The sequence below is a fragment of the Lissotriton vulgaris genome, chromosome 1_1, assembly GCF_964263255.1.
Source record: "Lissotriton vulgaris chromosome 1_1, aLisVul1.2, whole genome shotgun sequence".
NCBI classification, from domain to species: Eukaryota; Metazoa; Chordata; class Amphibia; order Caudata; family Salamandridae; genus Lissotriton; species Lissotriton vulgaris.
In genome coordinates, this window is record NC_141685.1 from 2050771950 (window position 1) to 2050785287 (window position 13338).

General features: G+C 46.1%; 1 protein-coding gene across 3 annotated transcripts in view; it reads right to left on the reverse strand.

Annotated features, from left to right (window-relative positions):
- PYROXD1 (pyridine nucleotide-disulphide oxidoreductase domain 1) overlaps positions 1–13338 on the reverse strand; it is a 274293-nt gene that overhangs the window by 144415 nt on the left and 116540 nt on the right. For all 3 annotated transcript variants that reach the window (XM_086920532.1, XM_086920538.1, XM_086920526.1), the window contains one exon: positions 11345–11457. In XM_086920532.1, coding sequence (XP_086776658.1) covers positions 11345–11457 — 113 coding nt within the window. The remainder of the gene's footprint in view (positions 1–11344; positions 11458–13338) is intronic.

Sequence of the window (13338 nt, forward strand, 5' to 3'; positions counted from 1 at the left end):
TGGAGTGGTGAGGGGAATCGACGCGGCAGTGCGAGAACTGGTGTCGACAAAGAACTTAGTACATTGAGACTTCAGCGCCCGACCCGAAATTGAAATTACTTACAGCACTGATAAAAATTACTGAGAATTATATTTAGCCCCCTCCCAACCCACGTATGCAGCATCTCTCCAATTCATGAACGCTGGATCATTCTAAGAGATTTGATAAATTTCTAAAAAATACATAAGAGCTACTTGGATGTAGAAGGAATCTTTACACACTAACATTGGAGTCCTGAATTATTTAAATCGGATCTCGAATTATACTTTGTTTACTGGTTCCCTGATATCTGATATATTAAGTGTGATGAAAAAGGTCCTGAGGAAGGTGGCTTAGACCCACCGAAACGTACGTCGACCTGTTACAACGGCCTACAATTACATCTTGAGGCCCCAGAATTGGCATTTCAGTTCTTGCCAACTATAACCTAGTTCCTCCCTTTTCTTTTGTGGATGTGGTTTGACTGTGGTGTGGGTGCAAGTATGTAGGCATTTTGCAGTGTATGTTAGATATCAGGTGATGTTTTTCTTATATATATTGTATGCTTATTAATTTTGTATATATTTATAAATATTTGTTATAAATGTTTATATGTATTTAGAAAAAATATTCTTTTCTTCTGAAAAAATGAACTTTTTATGAAATAATTTTTCAAGTAAAAAAAGTATACGAAAAGAAAAAAGAAAAATAAAGTATATATATTTTTGAATAATCAGTTTTTAGAATCTCTTTGTCACCTAACTTTAATAATTGGATGTATACCGACTGTGTAATGCAGGGCCATTGAAGGAACAACCTGTTCACAGTGATGTGTTTTCGTTCCCCTCTGTTCCTTGGCCACAACTTGTTTCTCTGAGGGGGTCCCATCTTACATGCTGCTCTTAATTCAATCACTACAGGGTCCGAGGCGTCACTGCGATATAGCTGAGTCACGTGCAGGGCCCAATCTTCTTCACGAACCGCGTTTCCTCTCATCTTGTTCGTGGAACGGAGCTTGTTCATGTAACTCCAAAACTGGGACTGATTGTTGCCCTTTAGCAAGGCAAATATTTTTAGCCACTCGTTCTGATCTTTCAGTCTCTTGGCCTCCCATGAGAATTTCTTGAAGGCCTTTCGCAGTGAGGCTACATTATTGGCAGTGTGTACAGTTCCGATCAATTTGTGCCGGCGCACAGCCCTTCTAAGGGTCTTCTTTGGGAGGCAAATACTGGATCATAGGATTGCTTCGAGTGTAGCCCGGGTGATCTATGATGAGCCACAGGGCCCGCTAGGAGATCTTGCAATTTAACAATGACATTGTCCCACCGGTGATGTAAATCTGTGTGAGCATTGTTCCTGAAATTAGGAGTTTCGTTCTTAAGCCAAGTTTGCTTTTGTTCAGAAATTCCACGGCTGATTTTCAGGCAAAAGTTGACTTAAGCCCGGCCACATTCCAGGACGTGATTGTTAGTTTAGAGTCGGACCGGTTGGCTTCATTGTTCGGAAGGGCACTGCTGGGCAGAGATGGTTGGAGGCTCTGGGGCAGGATGCCCGTGACGGCTGTCATTAGCGTGGAGGACAGGGCAATTGAGTTTGCAACTTATCAGGCGTTGATTGTTATGGCATGCGATGTTAATAAGATTGTCCGCTTTCGACGCTTTTGGAAGCCAGGCATGGGTTGCACCCCAGGACCCCTTCAGTACGCTAGTAAGTTGCTTCACTGGGGCCTGCAGGAGAAGAACGTGGGGATATTTTTGTTGAGTAGGGACCCACATTTCGATGCCCCAATTTTCAAATAGACTGGCTTCCCTGACAATTGTGTTTCTGATGGATTCCTGGGACCATGTTGTAATGGTGGCCTCTGAGCCCCCTTTCTCTGGTATTGAGGAGAACTTGACCGATGTAAGGTCTGAGGAAGTAACCCAAGACAGTGCTGGAACACAGTTGAATAAACGAATACGATTATTTCAAGAATGTCATATGGGCCCTTATGGTCGTAGTGAGGAAAAAAGACGAGTTCTGATCCATTTTCCGGGTGCTGGTGATTCTGACTCATAGCTATTTCAGTTAGAAGTGCTGGCGCCTTCAGATGTTGGGGACGAGCTTCATGTGGATGATTGTTCCCCCCCGGTTGGGTTGTCATTCCCGGGACTTGTGTCAGTTCGGGCAAATAATGCCTCTGCATGAGCAAGGAGGAATCCCAACCGACTTTAGTTGGATCCTCTAGTGGATGGCACGCACAGCGGCCTATCGCTTTACCCTCTATCGCACTTTGAAGGTCCATGTTCAACTTTGTTGCCATTCCCTGGCATTTGAGTGGACTGTTCCGTGCTTCTGGCATTGCTGCTGCGAACTGTACAGTGGTGTTCTGACTGCCAAGGCTTTGGTCATGGATAATTGTTCCTATGGTTTTATTTGGCGATGATCCATTCACTGTCGTTGTAGAATATAGTTTGATAGCTCTTGTGCCCCCAGGTGCTCCCTGTGTTGATAGCCCGGGCGGTTCACTGGAATCCTTTGAACCCACGGGGGTCGTGCTTGTCTGGGTGGTTTTCTTTTTGGATTTTGAGGACAGGTTGAAGATAGGAAAGTAAGGGGGGCCCCTTGAATTAATAGCTAGCGTGCTGGGTACCACTGACCCTTCAAGCCCCACTCTCCTTTTCGCTAAGCGTTGTTTTTTAGATTGTTTAAGTTTCTTTCTCTCCCTCCTTGACAATGAAGGTTTCGCCGGAAGATTAGAGGAACTGTGGGTCGAATCAGTATGGGCAATGTCAGCACAGTCCGGTCGCTTAGTTACTAACTGCGTTGTTGTTAGACAGCTAGTGTCAGTGAGTTCCGAGCCCACAATGGGGGGGCCAGGGCTAATTGCCGGTAGCAAGCAAGCAAGCCGAATTTTTAGTAGCTGGGTCGGCAAAGGGGGAGTATTTTTTCTCCCTGGTGATGGACCGGCTGGTGTGGTGGAGCATAAGGGCTCTTCAAAGGTGAATGAAATTGGAGACTCTTGCGTGGACTTAGGTGACCCATTTCCATTAATGTGACACTTCACGCTTTTCATGATTGCGCTCAAGATTTCGGGGAGAGACGAAAGTTTGATTATTGGAGAGCAAGAGCAGGAAGTCAAGTTGTCCATTCGCCCCACCAAACCCTCAAGAGAGCTTATCCTGGAACCCAAGTCTGACAGAGCTGAAGCCAAAGTTTGCATTAGATCGATCTGCAGTTCTATTTTCTGCGACTGCCATAGCGTGGCTTTAGCAATTTCATCTTGCTTTGCATGAAGAGAGGTCAATGAGACCGAGATAGAGTTTGTGCGGTCCAAAGAGGTGAACACAGGTGATTCCTGATCCTCTAGTAGAGTTCTAAAAGAATTTGAATGCAGGCCGAAGCCCGGAGAGTGGGCAAGTTATTCTTCGATTTGGGTTTCTAAGGAAGCCAGGAATCGGTTGGATAATTTATTGGATGACAAAGGGCCTTCATAGTTTGGGCTCTTATTTAAAGATGAAGGGTCGTTGTGGCTGATTGGGGGGTGCCCCTGGACATAAAATTAGACTGTGTTGTGATGGGGGCTTCGGTGATAAATTAACCACGTTGCAATTGTCAGAGTATTCTGGCGATATGGACGAGACGCTGCCGTGGACTTGAGCTTAGACTTGGAGCTTGGTTGCGGTGTTTAGTGCAGGGATGTTTGAGGAATCAGAGCCAAAGACTGGTGAGGGTAGATTTCCCAGGGCTGTAGAGGAGGCACTTAGTGAGACAAAAAAACTGTCCTGAGTCATGATGACGTCTTCCTGGGAGGGCGTATGCAGCTGGTGGAACTCATGTGAAGCAGAAGATTTGGACGAGGGTAGAGGGGGATTCTCCGGAGTTGGACTTTTGATGTAGGCAAGCTGGGAGAGCAATGATTGTCAATCGGAGTATCAGCATTTGAATCTGCTGTATTATTTGGGTAGAGGGAGAGCCATTTTGGAACACAGTTTTGCCAAAAAAGTCGCTGATCCGAGGTTGCGATAGCGGGCCACCAGAGTGTGACGTTTTATCTTGAGGTGGCGGCGACTCCTATTGAACCCCCCGGGGGAGGCGGAACGGAGAGTAGTGCCCTTTCTCCGTGGTAGTTTTCTAAGTTGCTTAGAGGTATCCATGGCGGGGAAAGAAGGTATTATTTGCGGGCTTAAAGGGGGCGGGACTTACACACCCCCTGTCCCCTCTCATGTGTGATGGAAGCCCAGAAGTGATGGGAAGGAATGTGAAAACAGCGACAGCCCAAGAACAGTGTGACTGGGATCCGTCTTGCGGTGCAGATGAGAATTGCCAGTTGTCGCTCTTCCTTCCAACCCTATAGATGCCGACTCACTCAGTAATGGTCGCCACCGCTCGGACCCTCTATGCGCCCAGTCGTATAGCACCCCCCCAGTAGCACCGTCCTCTCTGAGTCTCTGAGCGGCGCAAGGGAGTAGACCGGCTGAGGGCTGAAGGTCCTGTGAGCTGCCTCAGCTGCAGATGACAGGCCCAGCAGCAGCCAGTGATCAGGCGACCAGCGGTCAATCAGTCCGTAAACTGCACCCCCTGAGGCGTCACACTCCTAGGCTCCGAGTGACTGCAAGCAATTGATCCGGTACCGGCCTCAGCCCAGCGCACCGCCAGCAGCTTAATCACCAGACAGTGAAGACAGGGGCCAGGGGCCAATTCGACTTCTGTCGACCGGCGTGCCCCCTCAGGGTTGGCGGCGGTGGTGTAGCGTCTCCCCCTTCTCGCCGGGTACGTCCTGCACACAGGCGCCTCCCACAAACCACAGCTGGGTCAGAAACAGACTCCGTGGGGTGCCGCGGGGGGGGCGCGTTGATCCCCGCGGTTGTTCGCCGTTTTACCGCAGTGGCGCAGCTCTCTTGGGTCTCCCCTCTCTCCCCAGTGCCGGGTGCCAGAAGCTCCGACCGGTGCCCCGTCTGTCCAGCGTGGCCGTGGGGGAATCAGGCCTCGCCCGGGCCGCGGGGAATCAGGCAAGGCGGATCAGCCACGAGTGACGAAGCCAACAGGGTCTGTCCGGCCAACACAGCTTAGCACAGCTCGCCGTGGAGCAATTGCGATCTGGCATCCTGCGTGTTGCTCTCTCTGCTGCACTCTAGCGGTTCTCTGAGAGGGCATACCACACAAATAAGTTTCCATTATTTTTCTCACCGTAATACGATTGAAATAATGTACCATTAGTATTCTGTTAATCATAAAGCATGCCGACTACAACATACCGATGATGAGTCCAAACAATGTCTCTGATTGTTGCATGTTTTTGAGAATCGTTAGTCTGACGGGGTCATGTTCAAAGTGACGATGCCCTCAAAGTATTACGTTTTACTGACATTTTTCTTGGATTCAGGTGCAAAAAAAGTAGTTCTCAAGTGGAAAAATAAATTTACACAAATATGGGTTGTAGTAAGAAAGCATAGATCAGATATAGAAGACTGACTTCCTGGCATAAACTGCAAGTACAGCTTCTGATTTTAGACAGAGGATGCTGCCTTCTGAGGAACGCTGAGATGTCGCCCTTTCAAAATAATAAGAAGCACCGTGGAATTACCTTGTTTTTAGGTCTAAACTCGGCTGTGCCAGCGCTGCTCTGCGAGGCATGCTGTATTGGGGTATGGTATAGAAGCTCTGCTCATTTTCAACCCATCTTTTCAATTGGATCCAGTTACTGTCTTTGCAAAATCATTCCAGTTTATTTGTGAATAGGCTTAGAAATCCCTCCTTGGCACCCCCTTGTCTGCATTTGTAACCTCCTATAACGACTGGACTTTTTACTTGTGTTGTTACACAGTCTGCTTTAAAAGTCAGGAAGCACTATTCTCTGTAATAAATAATGCGGGCCAATGGCAGCCGCTTCTTGTATATGGAGCGAACTATGTGCACTTTCTTTTTAATAGTTTCTGCCCCCACACAGCACTCGCAAAACAATGGCGGCCGCTTCTTGTATTTGCAGTGTACCTGAACAGCACTCGTTGGACAATGGCGGCCATTTCTTGCATATGGAGCAAACTATGTGCACTTTCACTTTAATAGTTTCTGCCCCCAGACAGCACTCGTGGGATAATGGCGACCGCTTCTTCTAAACCTATGAACTTTAAATTGGGCATAGCGACTAGCAGACATTGGACTATGCGCTAAACAATGTTCTTTCCTTTCCTGGAAACCAAGATTTTAAAGACTTTCTGCAAGCTTCAATGCATTGCTCGCTTGCGGAGCGCATCCCCGTCAGTGCAAGGAAATTCCCACCACCGCGAAGGCCGATATTGTTGCAGCGCCTGTTGCCGCTGCCAGGGTCGTCGCATTGTTCGCTTGCGGGACGCACTAGACCGGTGTGGGAAGATTACCATCGCTGCGAGTATCGTCGCAGGGCCTGTTGTCACTGGGTGAGCTCGTCGCACTGCTTGCTTGCGGACCGCATCACGTCGCTGCGAGAGTCGTCGCAGAGCCATCGCATCGAGGGGCAGCGAGAGGAGAAGATCGATGCTGAGCCGCGCATCATCGCTGCACCTGAGATAGTCGCCGCCCCAAAGATCATCGCATCGTACCTTTTGCAAGCCACTTCCACGGAAACCTGTGCACCGGAATCCACACAAAGTATTGCATCGTTCCCCATACAGACCTGAGTCACTGCAACACGCCCGCTGCGTCCAGCGGGTTTGTTGCATCGCCTCCCCAGGGTCTCAGGAGTGACGCATCGCTTGCTTTTCTACGCTACAGCTTTCACTTGGAACTTTTGTCACATCTAAAGGTACTGTTGGCTAAAATGTGACGCAACAGTGGATTATTTTAATGCACCCTTAAGAACTCTTTTGAAACCGTATTCTTGAACTGTGTATGTTGGATTTTTGTCGTTTTGGTCTTTTGTAGTTTAGAATAAATACCTTTATTTTTCTAAACTGTTGTGGAGTCCGTTTGTGGGGTTTTCACTGTGTTACTGTGAGTGTTGGTACAAATACTTTGAGCAGGGGTTATCTGAAGAGTATTTCCTCCTTACCCTGACTAGAAGCAAGGGTCCCTATTTGGACAGTGGTACAAACTTTGGAACTCCCTGCCACTCTCTGAGAAGCCACAAGGACTACCTTCCTTTTAGAAAAGCGTTAAAAACCCACCTGTTTCCATAAACGGCCTGAGTTGTTATAGTTCTATGGTTCTTGATCAAAGCGCCAGGATGCCCTCTGGGTGACAGGTTTTGCGCTCTACAAATATACTAAATAAATAAAATAAATAAATAAATAAATACCTACCTCTGCCAACTAGAGACCCCCAGTCTAACAATCATGAATAAAACAAGTATATAAAATATAAAATACATGACAATAAAATGCATACAATCCTAACTAGATGTACCTACGTGTACTTAGCATGTGTGTAAGTGTTAATCCGAGAATCCCTCAAGGATAAAGTCAACCCCATTACCTGAAGTGAGAGACTGTGGGACCCCGTCTTGGTCTTGTGCTGGACACCCCGCAAGGGATGTTAGACCACTGCGAGCTGGACATCTGCATGCAGGAATCTCAGCATCTTGCGTCTGTGTGTCGGCATGAAGTCGTGATCTCCTCTCTCTAGCTCAGCAAGATGTGATGTTTATATACCCAAAGTTATCCCCAGGGGTTCTACCTTGCTGTGCCATTGTCTGACTTAGGATGACGTCGGAAATGAACCTTGTACATAGTTATTATGCAGGAGATGGTAGTGCTGCTGAGTTTTCAAGAATCCAAGGAGCCTCAAGCATAATGTATGAGGCTATTGTTCAGGGAAAACACGTTCAATAAAGCAGTACCGTAACTAGGTAAAGGGTCAGTCCCAACAGCCCATTATGTATGTAAGGTAACATAAGTTGGTCCACTGGATATTTAACAAAGTCCAGAATAGTGGCTAACTTCTAGTCCTCGTGGGCCGCAGATGAGCACAGATGAGCTTGCTTTCAGCTCATCCTTATTGTGCCCACTGCACTGATGCTTGTTTATAGAGCACTCAGGTCTCGGAGACATAGAGCGAAAATCTTAAAACTTGTATCAGCACTCACTCACGTTTATTCAATGCAAGAAGAAGAACATGGATGTTTTAATTTTCTATACAATTGAAGAACATTGATGTGCAATCTTCTTGTTTACAAAGACCCCAGTCCTAGGCGCACACTGAAAAGCTAGAGTGCTGACTGCTACCTTCCCAGTATAGTGCTCAAGGTGAGCATATATAGGAAAAAATAATTGACTGTTCTAACTCAACATCTAATTACCTTGGCAATATGTTGGTAAGTGAAATTGTAGAGTCGATATTTAAATATTAACATTTTTACTCCATGTCATATCTTTAATTTTCATTCATTTCTTAAATTTTTTTAAGACAAGGCAGTCCTTGCTGCAGAGAGCACTTTACAAAGATCATTTTTATTGTACCAAGAGAATCTTGGACATGAGGTGCTGTACACTTCAGTATGGTGTGTTGATTGATTGAGACTGGAATATAACAGCCAGAATGTGATTGGAAGAGAGGTTGGCAACATGTAAATGGGATAGTACTGAAACACGCCATGCACAGGACCCCAGAAAACGGGTGACAGCCATTTTAGGTCTCTGGGACTGAGTCCCTGTCCTGTAAAAAGTATTAAACAAGAATTTTCAATGCAATAGGTCTCGATATTGGCATTGTAAATGATAATGCCTTTTATATATGAGTATTAAAAACCTGCAAGCGGTGGGTAAACACACACTTTGTAATTATAGTCATTGCTTATAAGAAGCAAGGCTGGCAGTAACTGTGCCTCTTTTTCTGCCAGCCTTGCTTCTCGTAAGTAAGGACTATAAGTACAAAGTGTGTGTTTATGCACTGCTTATAGGTTTTCAAAACACATAAATTAAAGTCATTGTCATTTACAATGCCAATAGCTCAAACTTTTGTATTGAAAATGCTGGTTTACATTTTATTACAGATGCAGGATTCCTTTGGGATTCTCTCTTCTATAAGACCTTACACAGAAAAGTTTCTCAACCCTGATTTCAGGGTTGTCTGGGTACTTTGCTTTTCATCTGCTACCTGCTACAATCAAACATTAGCAACAGTACTTAGGAGGATTTGTACTGCCTTTTTACTCTTTTTCTTCTTAACAGGTCCCCTCTATATTACTCTACCAGGTGACATGGTGGCTACTGGAAGAAGTGGCCCCTTTCCATGGCAATCAAGGAGGAACCAAGATGGACTTTCAGAGTGCCCACTCCTCTGCACAATGTGGTTGACTGTCTGCAAATTAACATTTTTTAGGTTTGGCCATTAGAAGATATGAGGAAGTGAAGCCAGAGTCCTGGAAATGTGTCACGACACACATAAGGGAGCCAGGAGTGCATACCAAGACCAAAGAGAAGATGTAGTTAAATCCCAATGGGGGAGATACCGTCCCACAAAAAGAAAAATCAACTTTTGTGTGCCAGGATTCACAAATGCAACATCCCATTTGGTAGTCATGCAAACTGATGTTCTGTATTGGTTTTGCAAGTGCAGAGGATACCCAAATCCAGTTCAGCTAATCACACACATTGTAAATCTGAGGCAAATTTTTCAGTTTTAAGGATTATCACCAGATTAACTATTCCTGAGACTAAAACGTACAAATTTTTTTAAAAAAGGCAGTGGAACAATGCAAATGCCCAGTACACGGAGCACTGCAAACACATCTGTTGAGTAGAGGGCACAGCTGATTGGATTTGCACAGGGCCTGGGCATAAGCCAAGCTCTAAGCCTAGAGTCATCAGCATTTGTTGATAGTTTTGGTGGGACAGGGCCTTCTTCTAGGCCAGAGTCAGAGGAACTGGACGGCTGATTTGAGTTGTCCTGCAGTCAATGCGAGCCAAGTGCAGCTGGGTTTGGTGGGAAAGAGGCTGGAAAAGTATTTGACCAGAGAAGAGGCTCTGAGCCCAGAGTATGCTGCTCAAGACAATGTTAGGAGTAGTGCCACCCAGAAAGGCCAGATCCTGCAGCCATGCAAAGCTAACGGACATGCACCACAGAATTGGATGGGCGGAGGATTTCAACTCACAGGAGGTTGGACTGGAGATCTAACAAAAAAACAGGCCTTTCAGTTACTCTGGTGTCGCCCAGCTAGAGAAGGTCCACAATGGGGACTAGATGCATGGAAGATGGGGGCACTGCGGATCACCAAAGACCCTGCACAGTGGAGACTGTTTATATAGAAGGTGGAAATAAATCCGCATTAAAAAAATCCACTGGGAGAAATTGAGTAAGTTAAGGTTTCTTCTACCCAAAACACATTTATTTATGTTTAAAAAAAAGCTAAGCTACACATACATAGCTGTGCTAATTCATGGGGCACTGTGGATACCATGGTACGATAGCACTTAAAAGTGACATACTATTCGTTCATTCATAATGGTGGTCGTTCTCATCATAGTGTGGCAATCCATGTCATGATATTGCCCACTCTGCCATATTGTAGGCTGGTGTAGTGGTGGAAATTCCTGGTATAATTAGGGCATCCATGACATGATGGCACACCATTCTAACTAATGCCGGTGCTGGCACATTCTTGCAAAACTTTGGTCATTGCTAGTATTATAGCTCCCATTCATACCATAATGCTCGATTCCACTGCATGATAGCAAACTCAGGCACACTGTTGGCCCTAGCATTATGGTCATAAATCTTCCAATACTGTGGGCATCCATTTGCTTACATCCCCTGTTACATGCACACATAACTGAGAATGGTAAGTATAAACAATGTTTGATGGATCGATGAACTAGAGACTAATTGCATTTACTCTCCTGATGGTCAGTCACATACCTCATACTACATAAACATTGCTCCTATACATCCATCCGCAAACTCGCACATCAATCGACCGATTCATCTATCCATACAACTCAAGTAATCTCCAAACCATTCACTGTCTCCGCCATTCAAATATCATCGCACTGATATGTCAATGCATTCACAGGTTTATTAATAGATGTATTCAGTCACTCACTCATCCATCCTTTCATTCACCCATTCGTTCGCTAATTCGCACATTCACCCATTCTTCCATACAAACAACCCCCAGAAGCAAAGATATGACTGAAAACACATTTTCAACAGACCTATTGAATTTTGTCACTACCTGTTTAACCTTGTTCTTCATTGATACCCTTCTCTTATCACTTAATTCATGTACAAATAGGTTTTTACAAGACCGAGTCATTTCATTTTATGTTAGTTTGCAGGAAATGTGTTATGACATCTTCTGAGTTCTTTTAGTTATTTAGAGCTTCATTCACCAAAATGGGTTCTGAAATGGGATAGAATAAACATACTTACATTATTACCACTGAGAAAAGGCTCAACATTTGGCACAACTCCAGTTGCACTGACAATAAAATCACAGCCATAGATCTTTCCATTGGTCAACTCGATGTACACCGGCCACGACTCTGGGGGGAAAAGGTTAGATTTCAGTCTGAATGGGCAAGTTAAATATTGCAGGGATCAGCCTTAAGTGGAAGGAAAAACTTTTGTTACATGAAACAAAACATAATTGTAGTTTTGTGCTCTATAGCAAAACACCAGAACAGGTGTCGGCCATGTCATCCATATAGCATCCAATTACAAGAAGGTCATCTCAATTAAATATAAAAACATAAATCATAAACTCAAGTGCATCATCAGCTCTGTTTCTCATATTTATTTCGTTACTCATCCGAAAAATGAGCAAAGCTTAGTTCTGCTGCTATGTCATGTAGCCTCAATGAAAGTGTCCCGAGGTTATACAATCAGGCTCTTGCAGGTGCATTAGTTTAACTTGCCCGTAGCTTTCTCCAAAACCTCTGCATCGGGAAATACTGTTTTGTACTGAGTTTTGGAAAGAAGGTGAATAAGCATGCCCCCCCCCCTTGAGGGCATGCTCTCTCAACCAGCCCCTCACGCCTCTGAGCATGTGCGGACTTCTCTAATATGGTGAATATGCACCCGTGTACAATAGGGCACAGGCACAGAGCGATCTCCCAAACCGGAAGGTACAGTTCACAATCAACCACTCATTCAAGGATTTGTAAAGAGTGGCTACTTACCCATGAGCGTCTCAAGGTGCCTGGAGGGGTTGCTGTTGATCCACCTGGGTTTGGAGGTTCAGTGGAAGAGCCAGGTCTTGAGGTCCTTCCTGAACTGGGTCAATGACGCGGATTGCCTGAGGAGGAGGGGCAAGGCGCTCCAGGTCTTGGCGGCGAGGTAGGAGAAGGATCTTCCTCCCGTCTGGACTTGTGGATCCATGGGACAGAGGCCAGGGTGAGCTCGGCAGGGCGGAGTTGTCTGGCAGGTGTGTGGAAAGGGAGGCAGTGGTTCAGATATTCTGGTCCCGTGTCATGGAGGGCCTTGGAGGCATGTGTGAGGAGCTTGAAAGTCATTCTCTTGTTGATAGGGAGCCAGTGGAGTTGTTGGAGGTGTTGTGTCATGTGGCTGTGGCAGGGGATGTCAAAGACCTGTCAACTTCAAAGTTTTGGATGTTCTGTAGTTTCCTGCTGTTTTGGGGTGACGCTGGTGTAGAGTGCGTTACCATAGTCCAGTCTACTGCTGATGATTGTGGGTGAAGGTCTTTCTGTATTCTGTGGGGAGCCATCTGAATGTCATTCGAAGCAGGCGGAGCGTGTGGAAGCAGGAAGAGGATACTGCATTGACTTGACGGTTCATTGAGAGCAAGGAGTCCAGTAGAATGCCAAGGTTGCTTGCATGGTCCGTAGGGGTAAGAGGGGTGCCTAGTGCAGTGGGCCACCAGGAGTCATCCCAGGCTGAGGGGGTGGGTCCCTGGATGAGTACTTCGGTTTTGTCCGAGTTGAACTTGAGGCAGCTGTCTTGCATCCAGGTAGCAACTGCCTTCATTCCGCTGTGAAAATTGATTCTGGCGGCTGTGGGTTCGTTAGTGAGGGAGATGATCAGCTGGGTAACGTCGGCATAGGAGACAATGTTGAGTCTGTGACTTCTGACAATGGCTGCAAGGGGAGCCATGTAGATGTTGAAGAGGATGGGGCTCAGGGAAGGGCACTCGGGGATGCCAGTGTCATGGAGTCTTGTAATTAGGGTGCGGTGGAAGACGGTGTCGAAGGCAGCCAAGAGGTCCAGTAGCATGAGGGCTGTGGTTACACCCCGGTTGACCAGGGAGCAGATGTTGTCATGGCGGCGATGAGTCCGATTTCGGTGCTGGGGTTGCTTGGGAAACTGGATTGGGTAGTGTCCAGGACACGTTCTCTTCTATGAACTCGGAGAGTTGGGCGTTTGATGGCCTTCTCGATGACCATGGCTGGACAGGGGAGGAGGGAGAT